At 45.7% G+C, this 14,310-nt stretch overlaps 1 protein-coding gene and 1 long non-coding RNA gene across 5 annotated transcripts in view; one reads left to right on the forward strand and one right to left on the reverse strand.

Annotated features, from left to right (window-relative positions):
* Positions 1-4,651: 4,651 nt before the first annotated feature.
* Positions 4,652-14,310, reverse strand: part of LOC110500502 (homer protein homolog 2) — a 165,048-nt gene continuing 155,389 nt past the window's right edge. For 2 of the 4 annotated variants that reach the window (XM_036981536.1, XM_036981535.1), the window contains exon 9: positions 4,654-5,753. In XM_036981536.1, the coding sequence (XP_036837431.1) occupies positions 5,565-5,753 (189 nt within the window). In that variant the 3' untranslated portion in view covers positions 4,654-5,564. Of the gene's footprint in view, positions 5,754-14,310 lie in introns of all 4 variants that reach the window. The other 2 variants (XM_036981534.1, XM_036981533.1) reach the window with 2 other exon arrangements.
* On the forward strand, positions 12,628-14,259 carry LOC118964974. The gene is made up of 3 exons (XR_005052295.1): positions 12,628-12,792; positions 12,831-13,642; positions 13,681-14,259. It is a non-coding gene; the product is annotated as an uncharacterized LOC118964974 (long non-coding RNA).

Genomic DNA, 14,310 nt, shown 5'->3' on the forward strand with positions numbered 1-14,310 from the left:
CTCAAATGACTGCCTTGCCTGGTTCACCAACTACTTTTCAGACAGTTCAGTGTGTCAAATCGGAGGGCCTGTTGTCCGGACCTCTGGCAGTCTCTATGGGGGTGCCACAGGGTTAAATTCTCGGGTCAACTCTCTTCTCTGTATACATCAATGATGTCGCTCTTGCTGCTGGTGAGTCTCTGATCCACCTCTACGCAGACGACACCATTCTGTATATTTCTGGCCCTTCTTTGGACTCTGTGTTAACAACCCTCCAGGCAAGCTTCAATGCCATACAACACTCCTTCCGTGGCCTCCAACTGCTCATAAATGCAAGTTAAACTAAATGCATGCTCTTCAACCGATCGCTACCAGCACCTGCCCGCCTGTCCAGCATCACTACTCTGGACGGTTCTGACTTAGAATATGTGGACAACTACAAATACCTTGGTGTCTGGTTAGACTGTAAACTCTCCTTCCAGACTCACATTTAAGACTCACTCAAATCAAATCAAATTTTATTTGTCACATACACATGGTTAGCAGATGTTAATTCGAGTGTAGCGAAATGCTTGTGCTTCTAGTTCCGACAATGCAGTAATAACCATGAGTAATCTAACTAACAATTCCACAACTACAAAGGGATAAAGAATATGTACATAAAGATATATGAATGAGTGATGGTACAGAACGGCATAGGCAAGATGCAGTAGATGGTTTCGAGTACAGTATATACATATGAGATGAGTAATATAGGGTATGTAAACATTATATTAAGTAGCATTGTTTAAAGTGGCTAGTGATACATTTTTTACATCAATTTCCATTATTAAAGTGGCTGGAGTTGAGTCAGTATGTTGGCAGCAGCCACTCAATGTTAGTCGTGGCTGTTTAACAGTCTGATGGCCTTGAGATAGAAGCTGTTTTTCAGTCTCTCGGTCCCTGCTTTGATGCACCTGTACTGACCTCGCCTCGCCTTCCACAACAGTGGTAGGCTTGATTACCAACAACGACGAGACGGCCTACAGGGAGGAGGTGAGGGCCCTCTGAGTGTGGTGTCAGGAAAATAACCTCACACTCAATGTCAACAAAACTAAGGAGATGATTGTGGACTTCAGGAAACAGCAGAGGGAACACCCCCCTATCCACATCGATGGAACAGTAGTGGAGAGGGTAGCAAGTTTTAAGTTCCTCGGCATACACATCACAGACAAACTGAATTGGTCCACCCACACAGGGTGAACAGGCAGAGGCTCGGGTGGTTGTTGTCCTTGATGATCTTTATGGCCTTCCTGTGACATCGGGTGGTGTAGGTGTCCTGGAGGGCAGGAAGTTTGCCCCCGGTGATGCGTTGTGCAGACCTCACTACCCCCTGGAGAGCCTTACGGTTGTGGGCGGAGCAGTTGCCGTACCAGGCGGTGATACAGCCCGACAGGATGCTCTCGATTGTGCATCTGTAGAAGTTTGTGAGTGCTTTTGGTGACAAGCCGACTTTCTTCATCCTCCTGAGGCTGCTGCACCTTCTTCACAACGCTGTCTGTGTGGGTGGACCAATTCAGTTTGTCCGTGATGTGTACGGACAAGCATCTCCAATCCAAAATTAAATCTAGAAATTGGCTTCCTATTCCACATCAAAGCGTCCTTCACTCATGCTGCCAAACATACCCTCGTAAAACTGATTATCCTACAGATCCTCGACTTTGGCGATGTCATTTACAAAACAGACTCCAACACTCTACTCTGCAAATTGGATGCAGTCTATCTCAGTGCCATCCGTTTTGTCACCAAAGCCCTATATACTACCCACCACTGCGACCTGTATGCTCTCGTTGGCTGGCCCTCGCTTCATATTCGTCGCCAAACCCACTGGCTCAAGGTCATCTATAAGTCTTTGCTAGGTAAAGCCCCGCCTTATCTCAGCTCACTTGTCACCATAGCAGCACCCACTCGTAGCATGCGCTCCAGCAGGTATATCTCACTGGTCACCCCCAAAACCAATTCTTCCTTTGGCCGCCTTTCCTTCCAGTTCTCTGCTGCCAATGACTGGAACGAAGAGCAAAAATCACTGAAGCTGGAGACTCATATCTCCCTCACTAACTTTAAGCACCAGCTGTCAGAGCAGCTTACAGATCATTGCACCTGTACACAGCCCATCTGTAAATAGCCCACCCAACTACTTCATCCCCATATTTATTTATTTATTTTTGGTCCTTTGCACCCCAGTATCTCTACTTGCACATTAATCTTCTGCAGATCTATCACTCCAGTGTTTAAATGCTAAATTGTAATTACTTCGCCCCTACGGCCTATTTATTGCCTTACCTCCCTTATCTTACCTCATTACCACACACTGTATATATACACTTTTCTATTGTGTTATTGACTGTATGTTTGTTTACTCCATGTGTAACTCTGTGTTGTTGTTTGTGTCGCACTGCTTTGCTTCATCTTGGTCAGGTCATAGTTGTTTATGAGAACTTGTTCTCAACTAGCCTACCTGGTTAAATAAAGGTGTTCTCTACTAGCCTACCTGGTTAAATAAAGGTGAAATAAATCAATAAAAATAAATAATATCAATAAGGCACCTCGGGGTTTGTGATATATGACCAATATACCACGGCTCATGGCTGTATCCAGGCACTCCGCGTTGTGTCGTATACCGCACCTCCTCGAGCCTTATTAAGTAAACAATATGCTTCAGTGCCTTGTTGAAATGTATGGAGAGAGAAGAAACACTGACCACAAAAACAGATCTGGGATCAGGCTAGCTTCACAATGACCAGATGACACAGCATGATTCGTCAGTGCGTAAAACAACATGATTCAGTGCCTTGTTGAAATGTATGGAGACAGAAGAGTCACAGACCACATATTTGTAATTAAACTATATTTTAACAACTGTCAATTCTATATGGTACAATATTGACCAGGAGTCACAGAAGTGGAGTCATTTTGATTGACAGGAAGGAGAAGGTGCTATATGGATCAGGTTCAGCCTATTGGAAGTCTGTACACACAGAGGACGTCGTGGTTACATGAGGAACAGGGGAAAGTTATACAGTCCGTCCGTAGACACACTCCCATCTTGTGAAAACATTTCTCAAAACAAGTCATAGAAATCTATCCACCAGTATCATGGTGTTACTCACAGATGTCCCACAACAAGATGTGTCTGTAGTACAATATTCAAATAGAATTCATCATGACTGCGTTCTGTAAAAGGTAGACTTCTGGGTGCGTTTTGTTGTTAAACGGAGGGACTATATAATATCATCACACCATACCCGCTCCCAAAATATTATATTATATAAAAGTTGAGCCCAGAAAAATGGGTACATATAATATATCTGTAGAGAAACATCCACACATTAAGGTAATGTTGTCATATATACTGGGGCCACTTCCATAGAGAGAGAGAGAGACAGAGACAGAGACAGAGACAGAGAGAGACAGAGAGAGACAGAGAGAGAGAGAGAGAGAGAGAGACTAAATGTGATAGGCACAAACACAAAGAAAATCATCAAAATAAGTCAAACTAGAGAGATCTCACAGGGTTGATTGAAAAGCCCAGGTCATGTGTTGTTCTCATAAATAAGTCAAACTAAAGAGATCTCACAGGGTTGATTTAAAAGCCCAGGTCATGTGTTGTTCTCATAAATAAGTCAAACTAAAGAGATCTCACAGGGTTGATTTAAAAGCCCAGCTCATGTGTTGTTCTCATAAATAAGTCAAACTAAAGAGATCTCACAGGGTTGATTTAAAGGCCCAGCTCATGTGTTGTTCTCATAAAGTATTCTTTCCCATAGTTCCTAGTTTATAGTTCACCCACCCAGCAGCAACAACCAAGTCCCCCCTAATATATCCCCACTGACCATACTAATAAAACAAACAGACCAAAGTAGTGGAGGAAGCACATATCCTATATGAACAACAGATTTTAACTTCGTACTTTTGTTCTAGAAAACTGACAGAAAGAAAATATGAAGTGTTACACATGCAAAATCCTCATTAAAACATTGCACTCGTTGCAAATGGGTTGTCTAGCATAGTTTCGGGTTTCTCTGCCTCCTCGGACTATAAAGTCCTGGTTTCATATCTATTCACATTTCTAAAAAGGAGCCTCGTCTCCATTTCTTATGCGCATTACATTACAGTGCTGCAGAATGACTGCTGATTCAAAACGTTCACGTTTTACCGAAACCCTTTAACTCCTTGAAACTTCTGTTATTAAACCACCACATCTGTTCATTCCCTTTCACGGTCATCGTCATTATGACGTCATCGTCATTATGACGTCATCGTCATTATGACGTCATCGTCATTATGACGTCATCAAACAGAACTACTTTTTTCAAACAAGATTTTCCTCCTTTTTTCTCCTCTTCTTCTCATTTTGTCCTGTTGTTGTTATCGTGTTGTTGTTGTTGTCGTCGTCGTGTTGTTGATGTTATTGTCCTGTTGTTCTGTTGCTGTTGTCGTCCTGTTGTTGATGTTATTGTCCTGTCGTTGTTGTCGTCGTGTTGTTGATGTTATTGTCCTGTCGTTGTTGTCGTCGTGTTGTTGATGTTATTGTCCTGTTGTTGTTATTGTTCTGTTGTTGATGTTGTCCTGTTGTTGTTGTTGTCCTGTTGTTGTCGTTGTGTTGTTGTTGTCCTGTTGTGGTTGTTGTTGTCCTGTTGTAGTCATTGTTGTCCTGTTGTAGTCATTGTTGTCCTGTTATGGTCGTTGTTGTCCTGTTGTGGTCATTGTTGTTGTTGTTGTGTTGGCTGTTGTTGTTGTGGTGGTTGTCCTGTTGTGGTTGTCACATTACTAGGATTCCTTAAATAATGGTTTAAACATTTTAAATTTTCATAGCAATATTTAATTAGTGCGTTACTATGGTGATGCATGGTCATCATCCGTCTAGTTTGGCCGGTTCTCCTGAGGCACTTGATGACACCGCCGTGTCATGTATTTGTCGTGTATTCGCATATTAACTAACAAGTAACAAACTGTCTTTAAACACACCTGAGATCGACATGAAGCCACAATATAAAGACAGGTCTTGAAAAGTATATATATCTTCTATATTTCCCTCACGTCATAAAGAGACCAGTAGGATAGTGTGGGATCATTACTTATCTGTGGTTGTACTGCATTAGCTGTAGTTTAAATACATGTAGCCCTTTTTAAACCCTTTCTTCCCTCTTAGTTCAGCCTGTAGAAATAACAGACAGAACTATAGAACCTGTCACCTGTTCTAGAACTGGAACCTGTCTTCCCCCCCACAGAGACAGAGCAGTAACCAGAGAGAAGACTCTAGGTTCTAGTTCCAGAACACTGACTGACTGATACACCAGATGGAACCATCAGGTGATCCCCTGCCTGCCCTGGCCTCTCTCACCCCCCCCCCCCCCCCCCTCTTTCTCCCCATCCCTCCCTCTCTGTACTGTACTGTGTAGTGTGTTTACAGCTGATTGGTTCAGTGTGGTCTCCACTTTGGGGGCGTGGCGCCACAGAGTCCTGTCCTGAAGGTATTTATAAAACCTCCATCTCTAACCGGTCATCCCTCCATCCCTCTCTCCTCTCCTCTGTCTCTTCCTCCCTCAGTTATCCACCCCTAGCTTGGACAGGCCCTGCCTGAACTCGTGCAGCTCATCAATCTTCCCATCCAGGACGTCCATGAACTTCTTCAGCTCTCCCTTCATGTTGCCCTGCTTGGACTGGCTGTCCTCGATGTCGGCCTGAAGACCCTCCATCCTATCCTCCAGGTCCTTGCTCTTCACCTCAGCAGCCTAAAGACACAGAGATTATGGAGTTAGATGACTGATATAATAACGTTTTAAATTCACCTCAGCTGTCTAAAGAGATTGGAAATATGAAGTTAGATACTGCCATAATGTTGTAAATATCTATAACTTTCACCTCAGCCTACAGATAAGAGACAATAACGTATATTAGTCGCTAATTTAGAAAGTTTATTAGCTTGGGAGAATATGGAGGGGGAGAGAACAGGGGGAGAGAGAACGAAAGGGGGAGCGGGGGAGAGGCGGAGGGAGCGAGCGAGAGGCGGAGGGAGCGAGCGAGAGGCGGAGGGAGCGAGCAAGCGAGAGGGGGAGAGAGAGCGGGAGGGAGAGAGAGAGCGAGAGGGCTAAAATAGGAGGTCTAAACTGGTGCCTGGTGGCATTTCTCAGCTGACTGTTGAAACCTGATCACTGTGTGGGAGACCTGCTTTAAATAGAGAGACCACTGGACCAGACAATACTGATACTGTCTGGTATAGAGCTAGAGTTAATAGAATGGATATAACCTGCTTTAAATAGAGAGACCACTGGACCAGACAATACTGATACTGTCTGGTATAGAGCTAGAGTTAATAGAATGGATATAACCTGCTTTAAATAGAGAGACCACTGGACCAGACAATACTGATACTGTCTGGTATAGAGCTAGAGTTAATAGAATGGATATAACCTGCTTTAAATAGAGAGACCACTGGACCAGACACTGTTTGGTATAGAGCTAGAGGTAATAGAATGGATATAACCTGCTTTAAATAGAGACCACTGGACCAGACACTACTGATACTGTCTGGTATAGAGCTAGAGTTAATAGAATGGATATAACCCCTTCAGACCATGAAGCTTTAGTGTGATACAATACATCCAATATGGTGCAGATGCTAACGTGTGATCATCACGATGGTTGTTACCATTGTTGCTGCATGTGTCTGACAGAGAAGAGAGCAGCATTCTGCGCTGCTCAGTGTTGTTCTGAGCTATTCTGTCATGACAACCACTAGTGAATATTGCTTTGAACAGGAATGTCAGTGCTATTTGAGTCTATGTCTAATAGCTTGCTGAGGGGTTCTCTGATTGTGTCCATTGTGTCTAAAGGGAGAGGAGGCATCAGAGCCAAGTCATTGTTGGTTTTATTCCCCTCCCTACTCTATCTAGCCGGGTTGGACCTGAAGCTGAAGAATTTGAGGCATATCATTGTTGGTTTTATTCCCCTCCCTACTCTATCTAGCCAGGTTGGACCTGAAGCTGAAGAATTTGAGGCATGTCATTGTTGGTTTTATTCCCCTCCATAGTCGGTCTACATGGCACCGCACCGATGACAGCTTGGCTGAGGAAATACGCTGTGAGGCTGTCAGATGATCGAGGGAGGTGAGTTTACAACAAAATCTATCTATCATCATCATTACTGATATAGCTTCACTACTCACATAGATCACATCAGAACCACAACAACACAGCTACTATCCACATGGCATCACTACTGATACATAGAGATCACATCAGAACCACAACAACACAGCTACTATCCACATGGCATCACTACCGACACATAGATCACATCAGAACCACAACAACACAGCTACTATCCACACGGTATCACTACCGACACATAGAGATCACATCAGAACCACAACAACACAGCTACTATCCACATGGCATCACTACTGATACATAGATCACATCAGAACCACAACAACACAGCTACTATCCACATGGCATCACTACTGATACATAGAGATCACATCAGAACAACAACAACACAGCTACTATCCACACGGTATCACTACCGACACATAGAGATCACATCAGAACCACAACAACACAGCTACTATCCACATGGCATCACTACTGATACATAGAGATCACATCAGAACAACAACACAGCTACTATCCACATGGCATCACTACTGATACATAGAGATCACATCAGAACAACAACACAGCTACTATCCACATGGCATCACTACCGACACATAGATCACATCAGAACAACAACACAGCTACTATCCACATGGCATCACTACCGATACATAGAGTTTCACATCTCATTCAGAAACACGTTACCTTGTCACTACCGACACATACAGTTTCACATCTCATTCAGAAACACGTTACCTTGTCACTACCGATACATACAGTTTCACATCTCATTCAGAAACACGTAGTATTACCTTGTCACTACCGATACATACAGTTTCACATCTCATTCAGAAACACGTTACCTTGTCACTACCGATACATACAGTTTCACATCTCATTCAGAAACACGTTACCTTGTCACTACCGATACATACAGTTTCACATCTCATTCAGAAACACGTTACCTTGTCACTACCGATACATACAGTTTCACATCTCATTCAGAAACACGTTACCTTGTCACTACCGATACATACAGTTTCACATCTCATTCAGAAACACGCTACCTTGTCACTACCGATACATACAGTTTCACATCTCATTCAGAAACACGTAGTATTACCTTGTCACTACCGATACATAGAGCTCACATCAGAACCACAAATATATACTATCCATACAGCGTGGCCCTCGATACAGCCTTACCCTGTTATACTCTGGTCTGCAGCAGCAGTCTAAACAGAAACAAGTCTGTTTAGATATATCATGTACAGGGCCTTCGGAAAGTATTCAGACCCCTTGACTTTTCCCACATTTTGTTATGTTACAGCCGTACTCTAAAATGTATTAAATACTTCCCCCCCCCCCCCCCCCATCATCCATCTATACACAATATCCCATAATGACAAAGCAAAAATAGGTTTTTAGAAATGTTTGCTAATTTATAAAAAATAAAATATCACATTTACTTAAGTATTCTGACCCTTTACTCAGCGATTACAGCCATGTGTCTTCTTGGGTATGACGCTACAAGCTTGGCAGACCTGTATTTGGGGAGTTTCTCCCATTCTTCTCTGCTGATCCTTTCTAGCTCTGTCAGGTTGGATGGGGAGCGTTGCTGCACAGCTATTTGCAGGTCTCTCCAGAGATGTTCGATCGGGTTCAAGTCTGGGCTCTGGCTGGAGCACTCAAGGACATTCAGAGATTTGTCCTGAAGCCACTCCTTCGTTGTCTTGGCTGTGTGCTTGGGGTCGTTGTCCTGTTGGAAGGTGAACCTTCGCCCCAGTCTGAGGTCCTGAGTGCTCTGGAGCAGGTTTTCATCAAGGATATCTTTGTACTTTGCTCTGTTTATCTTTCCCTCGATCCTGACTAGTCTCACAGTCCCTGCCACTGAAAAACATCCCTACAGCATGATGCTGCCACCACCATGCTTCACCGTAGGTATGGTTCCAGGATTCCTCCAGATGTGATGCTTGGCATTCAGGCCAAAGAGTTCAATCTTGGTTTCATCAGACCAGAGAATCTTGTTTCTCAAAATCAGGCCCGCAGGGGGTTCAATTCAAAATTAATTCTCCCCCAAATCTTGTCTCATTGCTGCAACTCCCCAACAGGCTCGGGAGGCGAAGGTCGACTCATGCATCCTCCGAAACATGGCCCATCAAACCGCGCTTCTTAACACCTGCCCACTTAACCCAGAAGCCAGCCGCACCAATGTGTCGGAGGAAACACCGTTCACCTGACGATTGAGGCCAGCCTGCAGGTGCGCGGCTCGCCACAAGGAGTCGCTAGAGCGCAATGAGCAAAGTAAATGTCCCAGTCCAAACCCTCCCCTAACCCTGACGACGCTGGGTCAGTTGTGCACCGCACTATGGGATTCCCGATCACAGCCGGTTGTGATACAGCCCGCGATCGAACCCGAGTCTGTAGTGATGCCTCTAGCACTGTGATGTTGTGCCACTCGGGAGGCCAATCCTAACTCAATATACTTTAAAATGACTAAAAACAAATCAAATTCTAAACCTGGCCCTCCGATATTCTAAACCTGGCCCTCCGATATTCTAAACCTGGCCCTCCGATATTCTAAACCTGGCCCTCCGATATTCTAAACCTGGCCCTCCAAGCCAGTCACACTGCTCTTTTACTTTTCATTCTTCCCCTCTAATCAGGGACTGATTTAGACCTAGAACACCAGATGGGAGCAAATAATTATTAGGTACGACAGACAACCAGAAGTAGTCTGGACCTCGTAGGGTCAGAGTTCAATACCCCTGTTCTACTATCTGAACGTGCCATAACTCTTTCACCTGGTTGACAGATCTGTCTCTACTGGAGACCAGCTACCACACCACAGAGACCAACATGCATATCAAGACTATCTCTCTCCTCTCTCAGTAGCACAAGTTTGAGTTCACTTAAGGCAATGGTGCTGGCTTTACATTAACCTTTGCTAGAGGCGGTCTGTTTGATGGCTTTTATGGGTTCTTCAGTCCCTTTAATCTAGCATGATATTGTATTATGGACACTTACACGTAAACAGCACTTATGCACTCAGCGATGAAGAATTAGCAATGGAACATCATTCGTCATAACAAGAACTAGCACTGCCTGGTCCTCAATTTCCTGTTACGCTACCTGCATGCTGAGCACGGGCGGCACCTGGCTAACCCCTGTTCAACACTGATGCTGGCAACCAATGACAAGATCCTGGAACTCGTCACGGCTCTTGTTCCTTCGTCAGCGCTTGAGGGCCAGGACTGAGCTATGGGCCGCCCAGTCCTGCATCGACACGGCTTCTCAAACCGGTCACGGATTATGAGCCATAATCCTCTACTGCTTGAGTGTGGAGCCTACATTAGTTCTATCAGTACTGGAATTCTGAGTGTGGAGCCTACATTAGTTCTATCAGTACTGGAATTCTGAGTGTGGAGCCTACATTAGTTCCATCAGTACTGGAATTCTGAGTGTGGAGCCTACATGAGTTCTATCAGTACTGGAATTCTGAGTGTGGAGCCTACATTAGTTCCATCAGTACTGGAATTCTGAGTGTGGAGCCTACATTAGTTCCATCAGTACTGGAATTCTGAGTGTGGAGCCTACATTAGTTCCGTCAGTATTGTAATTCTGAGTGTGAAGCCTACATTAGTTTCATCAGTACTGGAATTCTGAGTGTGGAGCCTACATTAGTTCTATCAGTACTGGAATTCTGAGTGTGGAGCCTACATTAGTTCCATCAGTACTGGAATTCTGAGTGTGGAGCCTACATTAGTTCCATCAGTACTGGAATTCTGAGTGTGGAGCCTACATTAGTTCCGTCAGTATTGGAATTCTGAGTGTGGAGCCTACATTGGTTCTATCAGTACTGGAATTCTGAGTGTGGAGCCTACATTAGTTCTATCAGTACTGGAATTCTGAGTGTGGATCCTACATTAGTTCTATCAGTACTGGAATTCTGAGTGTGGAGCCTACATTAGTTCCGTCAGTATTGGAATTCTGAGTGTGGAGCCTACATTAGTCCATCAGTACTGGAATTCTGAGTGTGGAGCCTACATTAGTTCCGTCAGTATTGGAATTCTGAGTGTGGAGCCTACATTAGTTCCATCAGTACTGGAATTCTGAGTGTGGAGCCTACATTAGTTCTATCAGTACTGGAATTCTGAGTGTGGAGCCTACATTAGTTCTATCGGTACTGGAATTCTGAGTGTGGAGCCTACATTAGTTCCATCAGTAGTGCTAATATGATCATGATTGTGTCAGCCTAACGTTCCAGTAGCTATGTTGCTTCTGTTCTGCATCACATCTGATGCAGTATATAACACCGGCGCTGCATTTACTTTGCTGGCTGGGTTCATAGGTCAAATATTCTCATGTACCAAGATGACATCTAATCTTGCCTCTTCGAGGGCACCCGGCAGTGTGTCACTATGGCAGGACGGTACATACAATTATATTTCCCATGTACCAAGATGACATCTAATCTTGCCTCTTCGAGGGCACCTGGCAGTGTGTCACTATGGCAGGACGGTACATACAATTATATTTCCCATGTACCAAGATGACATCTCATCTTGCCTCTTCGAGGGCATCATATGTGTAATAATCATATGGCTGCATTAGCTCACACTACACACAGTATTCACACATTGACTAGTTGTCAGTCCTGTATGGTAGAATGACCTGGTCTATTAAACAACGCATTCTGACTTCATATAGTTCATCGCCTGGCTTGGGGGATTTGATAGAGCATATCGTCCTCTCTGCCTGTTGTTATATTATCATCTTCATATGACGCTTGGTTCTGGCAGTGAGCTACCCTGAAGGAGCAGAATCCTAACTCCTAACGCTTGGTTCTGGCAGTGAGCCACCCTGAAGGAGCAGAGTCCTAACTCCTAATGCTTGGTTCTGGCAGTGAGCTACCCTGAAGGAGCAGAGTCCTAACTCCTAACGCTTGGTTCTGGCAGTGAGCTACCCTGAAGGAGCAGAGTCCTAACTCCTAACGCTTGGTTCTGGCAGTGAGCTACCCTGAAGGAGCAGAGTCCTAACGTTTGGTTCTGGCAGTGAGCTACCCTGAAGGAGCAGAGTCCTAACGCTTGGTTCTGGCAGTGAGCTACCCTGAAGGAGCAGAGTCCTAACTCCTAACGCTTGGCTCTGGCAGTGAGCTACCCTGAAGGAGCAGAGTCCTAACTCCTAACGCTTGGTTCTGGCAGTGAGCCACCCTGAAGGAGCAGAGTCCTAACTCCTAACGCTTGGTTCTGGCAGTGAGCCACCCTTAAGGAGCAGAGTCCTAACGCTTGGTTCTGGCAGTGAGCTACCCTGAAGGAGCAGAGTCCTAACGCTTGGTTCTGGCAGTGAGCTGCCCTGAAGGAGCAGAGTCCTAACTCCTAACGCTTGGTTCTGGCAGTGAGCTACCCTGAAGGAGCAGAGTCCTAGCTCCTAATGCTTGGTTCTGGCAGTGAGCTACCCTGAAGGAGCAGAGTCCTAGCTCCTAACGCTTGGTTCTGGCAGTGAGCTACCCTGAAGGAGCAGAATCCTAATGCTTGGTTCTGGCAGTGAGCTACCCTGAAGGAGCAGAGTCCTAACTCCTAACGTTTGGTTCTGGCAGTGAGCTACCCTGAAGGAGCAGAATCCTAATGCTTGGTTCTGGCAGTGAGCTAACCTGAAGGAGCAGAGTCCTAACGTTTGGTTCTGGCAGTGAGCTACCCTGAAGGAGCAGAGTCCTAACGCTTGGTTCTGGCAGTGAGCTACCCTGAAGGAGCAGAGTCCTAACTCCTAACGCTTGGTTCTGGCAGTGAGCTACCCTGAAGGAGCAGAGTCCTAACGCTTGGTTCTGGCAGTGAGCTGCCCTGAAGGAGCAGAGTCCTAACTCCTAACGCTTGGTTCTGGCAGTGAGCTACCCTGAAGGAGCAGAGTCCTAGCTCCTAACTCTTGGTTCTGGCAGTGAGCTACCCTGAAGGAGCAGAGTCCTAGCTCCTAATGCTTGGTTCTGGCAGTGAGCTACCCTGAAGGAGCAGAATCCCAATGCTTGGTTCTGGCAGTGAGCTACCCTGAAGGAGCAGAGTCCTAAGTCCTAACGTTTGGTTCTGGCAGTGAGCTACTCTGAAGGAGCAGAGTCCTAACTCCTAACACTTGGTTCTGGCAGTGAGCTACCCTGAAGGAGCAGTCCTAACGCTTGGTTCTGGCAGTGAGCTGCCCTGAAGGAGCAGAGTCCTAACTCCTAACGCTTGGTTCTGGCAGAGTCCTAACGTTTGGTTCTGGCAGTGAGCTACCCTGAAGGAGCAGAGTCCTAACGCTTGGTTCTGGCAGTGAGCTACCCTGAAGGAGCAGAGTCCTAGCTCCTAACGCTTGGTTCTGGCAGTGAGCTACCCTGAAGGAGCAGAATCCTAATGCTTGGTTCTGGCAGTGAGCTACCCTGAAGGAGCAGAGTCCTAACTCCTAACGTTTGGTTCTGGCAGTGAGCTACCCTGAAGGAGCAGAATCCTAATGCTTGGTTCTGGCAGTGAGCTAACCTGAAGGAGCAGAGTCCTAACGTTTGGTTCTGGCAGTGAGCTACCCTGAAGGAGCAGAGTCCTAACGCTTGGTTCTGGCAGTGAGCTACCCTGAAGGAGCAGAGTCCTAACTCCTAACGCTTGGTTCTGGCAGTGAGCTACCCTGAAGGAGCAGAGTCCTAACGCTTGGTTCTGGCAGTGAGCTGCCCTGAAGGAGCAGAGTCCTAACTCCTAACGCTTGGTTCTGGCAGTGAGCTACCCTGAAGGAGCAGAGTCCTAGCTCCTAACTCTTGGTTCTGGCAGTGAGCTACCCTGAAGGAGCAGAGTCCTAGCTCCTAATGCTTGGTTCTGGCAGTGAGCTACCCTGAAGGAGCAGAATCCCAATGCTTGGTTCTGGCAGTGAGCTACCCTGAAGGAGCAGAGTCCTAAGTCCTAACGTTTGGTTCTGGCAGTGAGCTACTCTGAAGGAGCAGAGTCCTAACTCCTAACACTTGGTTCTGGCAGTGAGCTACCCTGAAGGAGCAGTCCTAACGCTTGGTTCTGGCAGTGAGCTGCCCTGAAGGAGCAGAGTCCTAACTCCTAACGCTTGGTTCTGGCAGAGTCCTAACGTTTGGTTCTGGCAGTGAGCTACCCTGAAGGAGCAGAGTCCTAACGCTTGGTTCTGGCAGTGAGCTACCCTGAAGGAGCAGAGTCCTAACTCCTAACGCTTG

The sequence above is a fragment of the Oncorhynchus mykiss genome, chromosome 6 (genome assembly GCF_013265735.2).
Source record: "Oncorhynchus mykiss isolate Arlee chromosome 6, USDA_OmykA_1.1, whole genome shotgun sequence".
Classification (NCBI taxonomy): Eukaryota; Metazoa; Chordata; class Actinopteri; order Salmoniformes; family Salmonidae; genus Oncorhynchus; species Oncorhynchus mykiss.